This window comes from Callospermophilus lateralis, chromosome 7 (assembly GCF_048772815.1).
Source record: "Callospermophilus lateralis isolate mCalLat2 chromosome 7, mCalLat2.hap1, whole genome shotgun sequence".
Lineage (NCBI taxonomy): Eukaryota > Metazoa > Chordata > Mammalia > Rodentia > Sciuridae > Callospermophilus > Callospermophilus lateralis.
In genome coordinates, this window is record NC_135311.1 from 6,755,912 (window position 1) to 6,771,190 (window position 15,279).

The window sequence follows — 15,279 nt, forward strand, 5'->3', positions numbered from 1 at the left end:
TAATATCCATAAAGTCTTTCACAACAACTACCCTACTAGCTGTCTATAGTTTACTAGAGTCCACAATTTAGTAGGAGCAAATAATGATATTTCTTGAAAAATCAGGAGCAGGAAAATTTTTTTTGGAGGTGAAAGTTGAACCCAGGGGCACTTAACCACTGGGCTATAGCCTCAGCCCTTTTTTATACTGCTGAGGGAGGCTTTGTACTGGTGATCCTCCTGCCTCAGCCTCTGAAGCCACTGGGATTACAGGCATATGCCACCATGCCTGCTTAAGGAATCTTTGAGAAAGGATTTACCTATGACCTCCTTGTAAAACTTGACAGAGGTTAAATTGGGAAGTTTTTAGTTTTTTTTTTTTTTCCCTACCAGGGACTGAACTCAGGGGCACTTAACTACTGAGCCACATGCTCAGCCCTTTTTGAATGTTTTTTAAAAATTTGTTTAGATATAGATGACAATAGAATGCATTAATGCATTTTGACATATCACAAAGAGATGCAATATAATTTATCAATTTTCTGAATATACATGTTGTGGAATTATATTGGTCACGTAGTCACATATATACATAAAGTAATAACGTCTGTTTCTTTCTACTATCCTTCCTATACCCACATCTACCCGCCACCCGCTTCACTTCCCTCTACCTAATCTAAATTAACTCTATTATGCTCCAGTGCCTGCCCCCCTTATTGTGAATTAATATCCACATATCAGAGAACATTTGGCCTTTGGTTGTTTTTGGGGGATTGGTTTATTTTGCTTAGCATGATTTTCTCCAACTCCATCCATTTACTGGCAAATGCCATAATTTAATTTTCCTTTAAAGCTGAGTAATATATATATATATATCACATTTTCTTTATCCATTCATCTACTGACATTACTGTAACATGCCGATTTTAAGTCCTTTGAGTGCAAGCCAAGGAGAGGGATAGCTGGGACAAATGGTGGTTCCATTCCCAGGTTTCTGAGGAATCACCACACTGCTTTCCAGATTGGTTGTACCAATTTGCAGTCCCACCAACAATGTATGAGTGTACCTTTTCCCCTGCATCCCTGCCAACATTTATTGTTGCCTGTATTCTTGATGATTGTCATTTTGACTGGAGATGAAATATTAGTGTAGTTTTGATTTGCATTTCTCTAATTGCCAGAGATGTGGAACATTTTTTTCATATATTTGTTGATTGATTATATTTCTTCTTCTGTGAAGGGTCTGTTCAGTTCCTTAGCCTGTTTATTGATTGGGTTATTTGTTTTTTTTGGTGTTAAGTTTTTTTAGTTCTTTATATATCCTAGAAATTAAGGCTTTATCAAAGGTGCATGTGATGTTTTCTCCCAATCTATATAGCCTCTCTTCTTACATTATTGTTTCCTTTGCAGAGAAGCTTTTTAATTTGAATCCATCCCATTTATTGATCCTTGATTTTGCTTCTTGTGTCTTGTTAAGGAAGTCAGATCCTAGGCTGACTTGGGGAAGATTGGGCCTACTTTTTCTTTTGTTAGGTGCAGGGTCTCTGGTCTAGTGCCTAAGTCCTTGATCTACTTTGAGTTGATTTTTGTGCAGGGTAGAGATAGAGGTTTAATCTCATTTTGCTACATATGAATTTCCAGTTTTGCCAGCACCATTTGTTGAATAGACTATCTATTCTTCAGTGAATGTTTCTGGCACCTTTGTCTAGTATGACATAACCGTATTCCTGTGGGCTTGTCTCTGTGTCCTCTACACAAGTCTATTTTGGTGCTAATATAATGCTTTTTTTGTTATTGTAGCTCTGTAGTATAGTTTAAGGTCTGGTATTGCAATGCTTCCTGCTTCACTTTTCTTGTTAAAGATTGCTTTGGCTATTCTGGTTCTCTCAGTTTTCCAAATAAATTTCACAAGTACTTTGTCTATCTCTATGAAGAATGTCATTGGGATTTTTAATAGGATTTGCATTAAATCTGTATAATGTTTTTGGTAGTATGGCCATTTTGACAATATTACTTCTGCCTATCCAGGTGCATGGGAGATCTTTCCATCTTCTGAGGTTTTCTTCAATTTCTTTCTTTAGTGTTCTGTAATTTTTATTGTAGAGGTCTTTCACCTCTTTTGTAAGATTTGATTCCCAGGTATTTTATTTCATTTGAGGCTATTGTGAATGGAGTAGTTTTTCTAATTTCTCTTTCAGTGGAATCATCACTGATATATAGGAATGCGTTTGATTTATGAGTGTTGATTTTATATCCTGCAACTTTGCTGAATTCATTTATTAGTTCTAGAAGTTTTCTGGTGGAATTTTTTGGATCTTCTAGATATAGAATCATGTAATCAGCAAATAGTGATAGTTTGAGTTCTTCTTTACCTTTTGTATTCTTTTAATTTCTTTCTTCTAATTGCTCTGGCTAGAGTTGCAAGGATGAAGTTGAATAGAAGTGGTGAAACAGGAAATCCTTGCCTTGTTCCAGTTTTTAGAGGGAATGCTTTCAATTTTTCTCTAAACTTTTCTTTTTCTTTTAAAATTTTGAAACAGGGTCTTACTAAGTTTCTTAGGGCCTTGCTAAGTTGCTGAGACTGATCTTGAACTAGTTATGCTACTGCCTCAGCCTCACGAGTCACTGGAATTATAGGCATGTCCACCATACCTGGCATGGTTCTTAATTATAACAGGTAAGATCATATGGGTAATACAATATTTTTAACACACAAAAGTACATTTTAGCCTTTTATAAAGTTAACCAAACTAAAGTTGATTCTAAAACCTTAGAAGCACATTTCTCTAGTTTTATCAACAGATCTTTGTATATCAATATTAAACATAATACACATAAATGGCTAATTAAATACTAAATTAGTGATTGTGAATCAAAGAAGATTAAAGAAAGTAATGTGGAAAAATCTCCAAGACATAAACAAACACGAAGGGGGACTATAAAAGTGAAAGTGATACTTTATATGATAGCCACACTGGAAAAGTTATTGATTCTCTAAGAATATTATTCCTAATTTTTGCAATGCTGAAGCCTAAAGAAATATGATCTTTGTGAATACAAAAATTGTGTGAAAATTACTTTTTATTTCCACAGAGAATAGACAAACATAAATTTAGTATTCTTGTGTTCATTGAAATACCTATTATATTTTTCATATGAAAAGTCCTTTTGAGTCTGTGTGTGTGGGTGGGTACTGGGGATCAAGCCAAGAGGCCCTATACAACTGAGTTCTATCCGGGGCCCTTTTAATTTCTGCACTAGGGATTAAACCCAGGGGCACTTTACCACTCAGCTACAACCTCATCCCTTTTTATTTAGTTTTTAATTTTGAGGTAGGATGTCTAAATAGCTGATGACCTCGTTAAATTGCGGAGGCTGGCCTTAAACTTTTGATCCTCTTGCCTCAGCCTCCTGAGCTGCTGGGATTAGAGGCATGCAGTATTGTGCCTGATTTTTCATTCTGATATAGGGTTTCAGTAGAAAGCAACACAAACAAACAAAAAAGGGAAAACAATATTTTGGTGACATTCCTACCCAAAATGCAGCACTTATTCATGTAGATATCATACAAACAACAAATTTAAGGAACCCCCATAAAACAATTGCACTGTATGTACTCTTTAAAAAATGTCAATATATAGGGCTGGGTAGTGGCTCAGTGGTAGAGTGCATGCCTATCATGTGTGAAGTAATGGGTTGGATTCTCAGAAATACATATAAATAAATTAAAAAGGCAGGAGAACTTCAAGTTTGAGTTCAACCTCAGCAACTTAGTGGAGACTCTGCCTCAAAATAAAATACAAAAAAAGGCTGGGAGTGTTGCTCAGTAGTTAAGTGCCCTTGGGTTTACTACCTGGTACTGTACTAAACCAAACCAAAAAATCCTAAAATAACAGCACACAAATTAAAGGCGAATAAAGGGACATGACAATCAAATATAATGCATGATCATGAATTAGGTCATGTCATAGATATTTCTGAGAGAATAAAATATGATTATGGAACTGTGTATTAGATAATACTATGGTAGTATGTTTAACATGCTGTGTCACCGCAGTATGATGATTTTAAGTCCTTTGGGTATAAACCGAGGAGTGGGATAGCTTGGTCAACTGACGGTTCCATTTCAAGTTTTCTGAGGAGTCTCCACACTACTTCCCAAAATGGTTGAACCAATTTGCAGTCCCAACAAGAATCTATGAGTGTACCTTTTCCCCCACATCCTCGCCAAAACACTTATTATTGCTTATACTCTTGATGATTGCTATTCTGACTGGTATTTTTGATTTGCATTTCTCTAACTGCTAGAGATGATGGACATTTTTTCGTATGTTTGTTGATAGATTATATTTCTTCTTCTATGAAGTGTTTATTCGGTTCCTTAGCCCATTTATTGATTGGGTTATTTGTTCTTTTGGTGTTAAATTTTTTGCGTTCTTTATATATCCTGAGATTAGTGCTCTGAGGGGCATGTGGTAAAGATTTTTTTCCCATTCTGTAGGCTTTTTCATCACGTTATTGATTATTTCCTTCGCCAACAAGAAGCTTTTTAGTTTGAATCCATCCCATTTATTGATTCTTGATTTTACTTTTTGTACTTTAGGAGTCTTGTAAAGGAAGTCAGATCCTAGGCTGACATAGTGAAGATTTGGGCCTACTTTTTTTGATCCACTTTGAGTTGATTTTTGTGCAGGGTGAGAGACAGAGGTTTAATTTCATTTTCATTTTAAAATTCTTTTTTTGGATGGACACAATATCTTTATTTGTTTATTTTTATGTGGTGCTGGGGATTGAACCCAGTGCTTCACACATGGTAGGCAAGCACCATACCATTGAGCCACAACCCCAGCCCTAATTTTATTTTCTTATATGTGGCTTTCCTTTTGTTCCAGTACCATTTATTAAATAGGCTCTTTTCTCCAGTGAATGCTTCTGGCATGTTTGTCTAGTAGGAGATAACTGTTTTTGTGTGGGTTTGTCTCTGTTTCTACTATTCTGTACCACTGGTCTACGTGTATGATAAAACTCTTAATACTACTTTCTACATCGAACCACTAAATTCTACAAAAACCAAAAGGAATGTAAAAATAATTGCAACTAAAAGAAACTAAGACTACTTTAACATGAAGAATTTCAGATCTTGAATAAGGTTTGAAAGGATGTGGCAAGAGGAAAGATGGAAGGTATACTATGTAGAACAATCACCTAGGATGAAAGCCAAGAGAAAAGGGAAGTGGAGAAGTGATCAGATATTGTAGCTTAAGGCCCGTTAATGGAGCTAAGACTAGAAAAGCAGGCAACACTATATCCTTTACTATCACTGAAGTATTGGTTCCAAGAACCTTAGTAAATAAGAAATCATGAGGTTGAGGCAGGAGGATGACAAGTTTGAGGCCAGCTTCACTAACTCAGTGATGATTCTCAGCAACCTATCAAGAGTCTGTTGCAAAACAATAATACGGAGCTGGAATTGGAACTTATTAGTAAAGCGCCCCTGTTTTCAATTCTTAGTACCAACAAAAATAAAAAGTTCATGTTTTTACCATATTGTACTTTAAATCTTTTTTTTTTTTTTTTTGTACCAGCGATTGAAACAAGAGCACTTAACCATACTTTATTTAGAGACAGGGTCTCACTGAGGTGCTTAGGGCCTCACTAAATTGCTGTGCTTGGATTTGAACTTGTGATCCTCCTGCCTCAGGCTCCTAAACCACTGGGATTACAGGCATGCACCACCATGCCTGGCTAAATCTTTTTAGCGTATACTTGTACTTATTAAAAGAAAAAACCTTATAGTTAAACAACATGCCATATTATACTGGCAGCTGCCACATACATCTCATGTTGAACTGCTGTATCTTGGTTCCATAATTTTCTTTTACGCTTGAGTTGATCTCATGATGTTATGTTTTTATTGATCCTATGGGCAAGACTATACCTTATAGTCTACCTGTATATAACATCCAAGATTATGTACATACATCCTATGAGGTTCACAAAAGGAAATGTACAATGTACAATGATGCATGCTACTATTAAGGCCATGCATGGTTGCACAACAATGTAATGTATTTTTATTTTATTGCTTTTGGTGCTGGACTTGCATATATTAGGCCTTATTTTAAATTTTTAGATTAAGTCTCCTCAAGTTTCTCAGTCTGGTCTTAAACTTGGCAATCTTCCTGCCTTAATCTCCCAAACAAGTGGGATTACAGACATGTACCACCATGGCCTAATTCTGGTTTTGCCAAAAATAACCTGTATGTTTTCAGCAAATCAGTTACCATCTTATTGGCTTCAGTTTTCCCATCTATCAAAAATGAAGGATTAGGTGTAAAAGAATTGAGGCCATTTCCAGTTCTAAAATTTTCATATTGTGATTTTCCTTCAAGACAAGTATAGGAAATTATGTTAGTCAGCTTTCTCATGTGAAAAAAATACCTGGAAAATATAAGGAGGAAAGATTTACTTTGGTCCAGTTTCAGAGGTTTTAGTCCAAGGACACTTTTGGCCCTGTTGTTTTTGGCCTGTGATGGCACAGTATATAATGGTAGGAACATGTGGTGAAGACCTGGTTTAAATCATGGTAGTCAGGAAGTGGAGAACAAGGGTCTAGGGTTTCAATAATGATTTCCTCATCTCCCAAAGGCTGGTAACCAAGTCTTATCACAAGAGCATTTATGACAAAATTTTGAAAATTCTAATACACAAATTAGTACATTATTGATCACAAAAGTGAAGTTCGTACAAATCTAAGGGTGTTCAAAATCATATGACAAAAACTACAGAACTCTGATAAAAATATATCAAAGAATTGGGAGTTGGGGATGTAGCTCAGTGGTAGATTGCTTGCCTAGCATGTGTGGGGCACTGAGTTCCTCCCAATCCCCAGCATCAATGAAACAAACAACAACAACAACAAAAAAACTAAATAAGTGGGAAGATGTGATGTATTTGATCTTTGTTCATTTGTTCCAGCTTCCTGGCATATGTACAACTCCTAAAACCCAGAGAATCACCAAAGGGATAATTGTTTCTTATATATGGTACTGAGATTACTGATAGATCAAGATATGCTTAGTGTGATGAGACTTTTAGTCTACCCACTCCATCTTCAGGGTTGGGACAGGTCAGGTTAAATTGATCATCAATGGCCCATGATTTAATTAATTATGCCAATGTAATGAAGTCTTCAAAAAACACAAAACAACTAAATCTGGAGAGCTTCTACACAGAGGTTATGGGAACGTGACACATTCTAAAATGGCATGAAGATTCTGTGCCTTTTTCCATATACATGTCTCATTTCACCTAGGGCCTTTGCATATCTCTTATAACATAGTAAATATGAGTGGTTTCCCGAGTTTTCTGAGTCATGTTAGCCAATTAAATAGGACACAAGGAGGGAACTGTGGGAAACCTGATTAATAGTCAGTGTGTCAGAAGTCTACACTTATATCTGGAGCTTGTAATTAGCAGCTCAAATTGTGTGTGTGTGTGTGTGTGTGTGTGTGTGTAAGAGTGGGGGATAGGGGTTGGGGTTGGCTGAAATTCTCACTCGGTGGAACTGGACTCTATTTCCTGGTAGACAATATCAGAAATGAATTAAATTTGAGAGTACCCAGCAGGTAACCAGTGAGATTTCTGGGTAGGGAGAAATCTCCATGCATTTAGTTGACACATGTCACAAAGACAGTCTGCATTGTGAAAATATAGTAAGAGGGCTGGGATTGTGGCTCAGAGGTAGAGTGCTTGTCTAGCATACGTGAGGCACTGGGTTTGATCCTCAGTACCACATAAATATAAAATAAAGATATTGTGTCCACCTATAACTAAAAAAGGAAAAAAAAAAAGAAAAAATATAGTAAGAGAAAGTAAGTTTGTTTAGTGACATCCTTAGAAGACAAACCTCTTGTTCATGGATAGAGATAATCAGTATCATAAAAATGTTCATTTTTCAATAGCAGTTTCTCCCCTTTATGTAGTCAATGCAATCCCAGTCAAAATCTCAGGAAGTCATTTGAAGATGCTGGCAAACTGACTCTAAAATTTAAAGAGAGGAGGGGCTGGGGTTGTGGCTCAGTGGTAGAGCACTCGCCTCGCATGTGCAAGGCCCTGGGTTCAATCCTCAGCACCACATAAATAAACAAAATAAAGATATTATGTTCAACGATAACTAAAAAATAAATATTAAAAAAATTATATTTATAGAGAGAAGCAAATATCCAGAAAAGCTAACAAATCTCATAAAAATGGGCAAAGGAACTGAACAGATAGCTCAACAAAGACAGAACAGGGCATCATAAAGGCTTGTAATTTCACTGGAGGTTCAAAACATTGAAGCAAGCCTTAACAATTTAGGAGATCATGTCTCAAAAAGTAAAAAGGGTTGGGGATATAGCTCAGTGGTAAAGTGCCCCTGTGTTCAATCCCTAGTACCACAAAGATGATGACACAGATAGCAACAAGATACAATGAATCAGAATCATGAGATGCACTACACAGCTACCAATGGGGCCAAAACCAAAACACTGACAACACAAGAAATGCTAGTGAGGTTTGTAGAGCAATAGAAATTTTCACCAATTGCTGTTGGGAGTGCAAAATGGTAGAGTCTCTTTGGAAAACAGTTTAGTGGATTTTTCTTGTGTTTTAAACAAAACTAATAAACATATCACTACTATCTGATCCTGCCATGTACTTCTTGATCTTTACCAAAGTGAAATGAAAACCTACCATCCACACAAAAGCCATACATGTATATTTACAGCAGGTTTCATTCCCAACTGTTAAAACATGGATGCAACCAAGATGTCCTGTGGTGTATCTAGATAATGAAATATTCAGCAATTTAAAAAAAATAAGAGCTATCAAGCCTTATAAGAAGACATGGAGGAAACTTAAATACATATTGCTAAGTAAAAGAAGCCATTCTGAAAAGGCTACATACTATGATCCCAACCATATGACATTCTAGAATAGGCAACATTATGGAGACCGGCAATGTTAAGGATCAGTGGCTGCCAGGGTAGAGATGACAAGGCAGAAGATATATAAGGGCAGTAAAACTCTTTTGTATGATACTACAGCGGTGGAAATACGTCATTAATACATTTGTCAAACCCCCCAGAATATACAACTCCAAGAGTAAATCCTAGTTGAAACAATGGAGTTTGGGTGATTATGATATAGGTTTATGAATTTTAACAAATGTTAATACTGTAACATGGTGAGGAATGTCTATAATGAGGAGACTGTTCATGTGTCAGAAAAGCAGGTATAAAGAAACTCCCATTCAGCTTTTCTTTGAATCTAAAATTACACTAAAAAATCATCCATTAATTAAAAGTACACAAATCTACATTGCATAAGAAAATGGTGTGAGACTCAGTATTCATCCCAGTCTACACCATTGCATTTAAACTGGATTTGTAGTCTGAGATACATCTGAAGTATTTCAGAGAAAAACGAACCATGTTCTGGTTCTAAATTACGTGTAAGAAAGGAATTCTCATGAAATAACCCTAAGTCTCTGAGACATCACAGTTTAATAGTAAAACAACAGCGGTATGATGTCTAAGCGCTGATGGTTATGGCAATGATTATATCAACAATTTTGGCAAGTTTCAGTGAATCCTGAAACTTTTTTGTTTTTACCTGTTTTACCATCCTTATAGACTAAAAGAATATTAAAGCACTTAGAAAATTTAAAATGATGTATCAAATATAAGATGATACCATGATTTTATTATCAAAATACATATAATCCTTAGGATATGACAACTGCATAAACATTATTCAATGATTACATATTATATAATGACATGTTATTCTTATAAGGATTACAATCATATGTACATATGATTGCCATGAATATAAACAGTATTCTGTAAGCTTTAAAATCATAGCATCATAGGATGAGGCTCAGTGTTAAAGAGTGTTTACCTAGTATGTAGGAGGTATGATCAATCCCCAGAACTGCCCAAAACAAAACAACAACAAAAAAAGCAATGAGTCCAGGACCTGACTTTCACTCCCTATGATCTCCCTTTAGTTACTTTTCATTTTAATATATAGAATTTTCATGATCTTACAATTTCCAACATTCTTCCATGGGTGTCATATCTTAGTTCATAACATTTCTTTTATTCTATAATACCAAAAAATGCATGCTGCTTCCTAAATGGGTCTCTAATTTCTATTATCTCCTCATCTAATTAATCTTTTAAACGGACAATGTGGTTTTTATCTTAATTTTTGATTGAATCATATACTCCCTTGATAGCCTGCCAGAGCACAGAGGACTTTTTGAATTTCTTGCAGTAAAAACCATTCTGTATTTTATTTAAATATTTGATAAATATCATAATACAAGTGTCAAGACATATTGCATGTATAATACCAAGTGTGAACCCTAATGTAAACTATGGACTTTAGATGATAATGATGTATTTGTGTAAGTAGACTGATTGACTGACTTTTTGGTAATGGGGATTTATCCCAGGGTACTTTACTACTGAGCACATCCCCATTCCTTATGTATGTATATTGAGATAAGGTTTTGTTAATTGCTTAGGGAGTCACTAAATTGCTGCGGCTGGCTTTGAACTTGCGATGCTTCTATGGATCTCAGTCTCCTAAGTCACTGGAATCAAAGGTGACTTGCGATGCTTCTGTGGATCTCAGTCTCCTGAGTCCCTGGAATCAAAGGTGTGTGACAACACCCAGCTAAGTGCATTGACTGTAATAAAAATGTTGTGTTATAATACTGAGGGATGTTATACATGTGTAGGGAGAGAGGACATAAGGAAACTCTTCTTTCTACTTAATTTTGCTATTAATCTACAATTGCTCTAAAAATTAAGTTTATTAAACATATTGGTACCAATAGGAAACAGCAGCTCACAAAAATACACAAACAAACAACAACAAAAGAACAGGCTCCACAGTTTTTAACAATGCATACAGAAAGCTGGGCATGGTGGTGTGCACTTGTAATTCCAGCTATTCAGCAGGCTGAGGCAAGACAAGTTCAAGGCCAGGTTTGGCAACTTAGTGAGACCCTGAGTCAAAAATGAAAACTAAAGAGCTGGCAATACAGCTCAGTTGGTAGAGTGCTTGTCTTGCATGCACAAGACCCTGGGTTCCATCCCCAGCACCACAGGGGGCAGGAAAAAAAAAAAAAGGCACAGGGTCAGGTGTGGTGGCATATGCCTATAATCCCAGCAATTTGAAAAGTTGAGGTAGAAGGATTTCAAGTACACAATTAGTGAAACCCTATCTCAAAATAAATTAAAAAAAGAGCAAAGGATGTGGCTCAGTGGTTGAGTGCTCCTGGGTTTAATTCCTGATACAAGAAAAAGAATATAAAATACTCCAGAATAAGCCATTTTCCCCCCTAATTATTTCTGCAAGACAAAGAGCTACTTTTCACATAAATACAGTAATATTTCACTTTGATAATGCAATCTTTGTTTGATTAGAGACATTTATAAACATTAATCTGGTGGATGATCCTAATCTTTGGATGCATAGTATGATTCCCTGGGGATTAAACCCAGGCATTACACATGTAAAACAAATATTCTACCACTGAGCTATATCCTCAACCCCATTATTTTCTATCATTACCGTTTTTTATTTTTTTGTTTTTTATTGATTTTGTGGTGCTGGATGTCAAACTCAAGGACTTCATCCATGTTATACAAGCATTCTAGTATAGAAGTACCTCCCTATCCATACAGTATGATTTTGGGGGGGACTGGGTACCAGGGATTAAATTTAGGGGCACTCGACCACTGAGCCATATCCCCAGATCTATTTTGTATTTTATTTAGAGATAGGGTCTCACTGAGTTGCTTAGCACTTCATTTTTGCTGAGGCTGGCTATGACCTTGGAATTCTCCTGCTTCAGCCTCCCAAATGGCTGGGATTATAGGTGTGCACCACCATGCCTGGCCCTATAGTAAGATATTTATTAGTATTTTACTTGTCATTTTAAAAGAATTAAGAAAAAGAACACGAATAAAACTTAAACTTTAGTAGAAAGCTTGTTAAACTTATTTTAGCTTTTCTATGTCTAGAATAATTTGCTTTAAAATTATGCTTTATTAGATGTATTGCAAAGTGTATTTCTATTTTCTCATTAGTACTGAGAGAATCCTGATTTCTTTCTTTTTTTGGTACCAGGGAGTGAACATTAGGGGTATTTAACCACGGAGCTATATCCCCAGCCCATTTTATTTTTTATTTCAAGGCAGAGTCTTGCTAAGATGCTTAGGGCCTTTTTAAACTGCTGAGGCTGGCCTCAAATTTTGCCTCAGTCTCACGAGACATTGGGATTAGAGGCGTATGCCACCATGCCCAATTTTCCTTTTTATAGTACTGGGGATTTAATCCAGGGGTGCTTTACTACTGAGCTACATTCCCAATCCTTTTTCTTTTTCATTTTGAGATAGGGTCTTGCTAAGTTGTTTAGAGCCTTGCTAAATTGTTGAGGCTGGTCTTGAACTTGTGATTCTCTGGCTTCAACCTCCCAAACTGCTAGTATTACAGGCCTGTGCCACTGTGCCTGGCTATAAAGCTAATACATTACAGAAACCCTGAGTTGTGAGCTGTTCCAATATATGCAAAATCTTTGCATTCCATTATGTACCCTTTTACATGCTGTTCTGATTGTAATAGCCTTTTGTGCCTGTCAAACTGCTATCAAACTCCTCAAATCTAACAATTATATTATATGAACTACTACCCCTTTTTAATTGTGCGCTGGTGACTGAATCCTGGGGTGCTTAACCACTGAACCACATCTCCACCCTTTTATTTTGAGTTGGGTCTCAATAAGTCACTTAGGGTCTTGCCAAGGCTGGCTTTGAATCTGTGATTCTCCCACTTTAGCCTACGAAGTTGCTGGGATTATAGGCATTTGCCAATGTGCCTGGCTGTATGGACAACTTCTTACTAAATTATACAATGGAAATCTCTTTGGTGCTTTGTCAAGGGCATATGAAATCGTTCAAACTAAGGAGAGCATTTTTTATTCTGGCAAAACTGGTTGAAAATAAAGTAGTTCACTCTTAATATAATTTTAGTTTAAATGGCATTTTAGTGCCATTTTCTTTATTGTTAATTAACAAAAAAGGCATCATTAGAGCTGGGTATGTTGGCACAAACCCATTATCCCTACTATTTGAGAACCAAGGCAGGAAGATTATAAGTATGAAGCTAGCCCAGGCAACTTACTGGGACCAAATTTCAAAAAAATTAAAAGGTTTGGGATTTCATTCAGGATTAAGAATGCTTTTTGAGTTCAAACCCCAGTACCAGAAAATAGAACAAATCAAAAATTTAAAAAAAAAAAAAAAAAAAATTCATCATTAGATTCAAAGTACAAGAACATAATCTAAAAAGGTAGAGAGAATATAAAGATCAGGGAAAATAAACCCTGTACAACATAGTACAGCATAATGAATATAGTGAACATTAAGGTATTTTAAGATAAAATGCATTATTATTATTTTTTGATTGACAAAGGGTCTTTTTCATATACGAGAGAATAACAGGTATTTTAAAGGATGCCAGCTGACAGTTACTACTACTTACTCTGTAGTTTTGTAAACGTCAGAATACAGCCCTGCTTTCTGATACTTCTTCTTTGGGGGACGTGGGGCCTTCTTTTCCCTTGGGATGAGAGAGAGCACAGGCTGCAAGGTACTTTCAGGTTCAGGAGGTTTGATTAGGGTTTCAGGAGGACTGGGAATCTCTACTGGTGCTTCTGTAAAGCTAGAAAGAGAAGTTTAAAGATGACTTTATTGTGAAAAAAAATCTTCTGCAAAGGACTATTTAAAAAAACAATCGTAACAATTTTTAAAAAGGAGATGGGGACTTCCTCATCTGGCCACATTAGAATGAATGACACCACATTTAACTTTCTGACAAAAGCTAAGAGAAATAAGGTACACTACCAGAAATATAGAGGAAAAATTATGAAAGTTATTAAACACTGGATAACAGTGTTACCCTATGATCCCTGAGAAAATGGGGGCGGGAAAAAGTGACTCATATAATCATCTTGCTTTTCTAAGAATGACTATGCAGGAATAGGCCACGCACAGAATGGTCAAATAGATGAGTTGAACAGAGACAAATACTAGCATGGAGAGAATGAAGTAGCTGGAATTTTAAAGCTATAGAAAATAACTCCAGAAATCTTTTATTATATTTCTATATACTAAAGTGTCCATGCAAAGGACAAAATTCCATGTGGCTGAACAAAGGATTCAGAGAATTATAAAATGAATAATAGTTAGAGGTCACATATGTTGACAGATACTTAAATTCTATAGGCAGGATGGAAAGACATAGTCTAATACTCAAGGCTTTCAATAGAGATTCTAGTAGGCAATGTTAACAACTATAGTAGAAATTCATTATTCCTGGAATAAAGGTCAGTCCTAACAAAGTTTAAAAACGAATTTCAAAATGAAAGTTAGTCCACAAACAATTTAGCTGCCTCTCAAGAACCCAGTGAGCTATATCTGCAGCACATGGCTCTCAAAATAAAGGAAATCTAACAAAACCCAGACATATTAAATAATGACATTCATGATAGAAATAAAAATTTCTAACACATGCTAAAATGTAGGAAAATCAAACGTGTGGGGGGAATAATTCATCAGAAATCAGAGGGGAAAAAACCCTTTAAATTCAATTATAAGTATGATAAAGAATTTAGAGGAAAATTTGATCACGAGCATCATAATGGGTGGGGGATGTGAAATACATTAAAGAGGAGAGAGATGGAATACATTAAAAAATTGAACACTGAGAATTGGAAAATTCAGACTAAACTGAAAAAACTGAGTCTAGAGTGATTAACAGCAAAGTAAACATTATAGAAGAAAATATCAGTGAACTTGAGGACACAACAGAAAAAACCCACACTGATACAGAGATAAATTAAAGGGGTGCAAAAAAAAAATAGAATCAACAATCTAGGGGACAACATAAAGCAACTGGAATCGTGGAATGAATCCTAGAGAAAACTAGGACTAGAAATCTAACTACTGAAATAAAACATACAAAGAAATAATTAAGGAAAAACAATAAAATCTGAACACACAAGGTTGAAACATTCAAAGTAAACAAGTACACAATGAAAAATAATGAGTCTGGCTAAAAAATTTTCCCAATTTGATAAAAAATATAAACAAAGTTAAAAACAAGCAAGATAGAAAACAAATGAAAAAATAAGGCATATAATGATAAAGTTACTGAAAACTAGTGATAAATAAAAAAGTT

At 35.6% G+C, this 15,279-nt stretch overlaps 1 protein-coding gene across 4 annotated transcripts in view; it reads right to left on the minus strand.

The window, feature by feature from the left end:
* Positions 1 to 15,279, minus strand: part of Ash1l (ASH1 like histone lysine methyltransferase) — a 178,231-nt gene that overhangs the window by 62,489 nt on the left and 100,463 nt on the right. For 3 of the 4 annotated variants that reach the window (XM_076862155.1, XM_076862153.1, XM_076862154.1), the window contains one exon: positions 13,582 to 13,761. The exons of the other annotated variant lie outside the window; for it this stretch is intronic. In XM_076862155.1, coding sequence (XP_076718270.1) covers positions 13,582 to 13,761 — 180 coding nt within the window. The remainder of the gene's footprint in view (positions 1 to 13,581; positions 13,762 to 15,279) is intronic. 4 annotated transcript variants of the gene reach the window in all.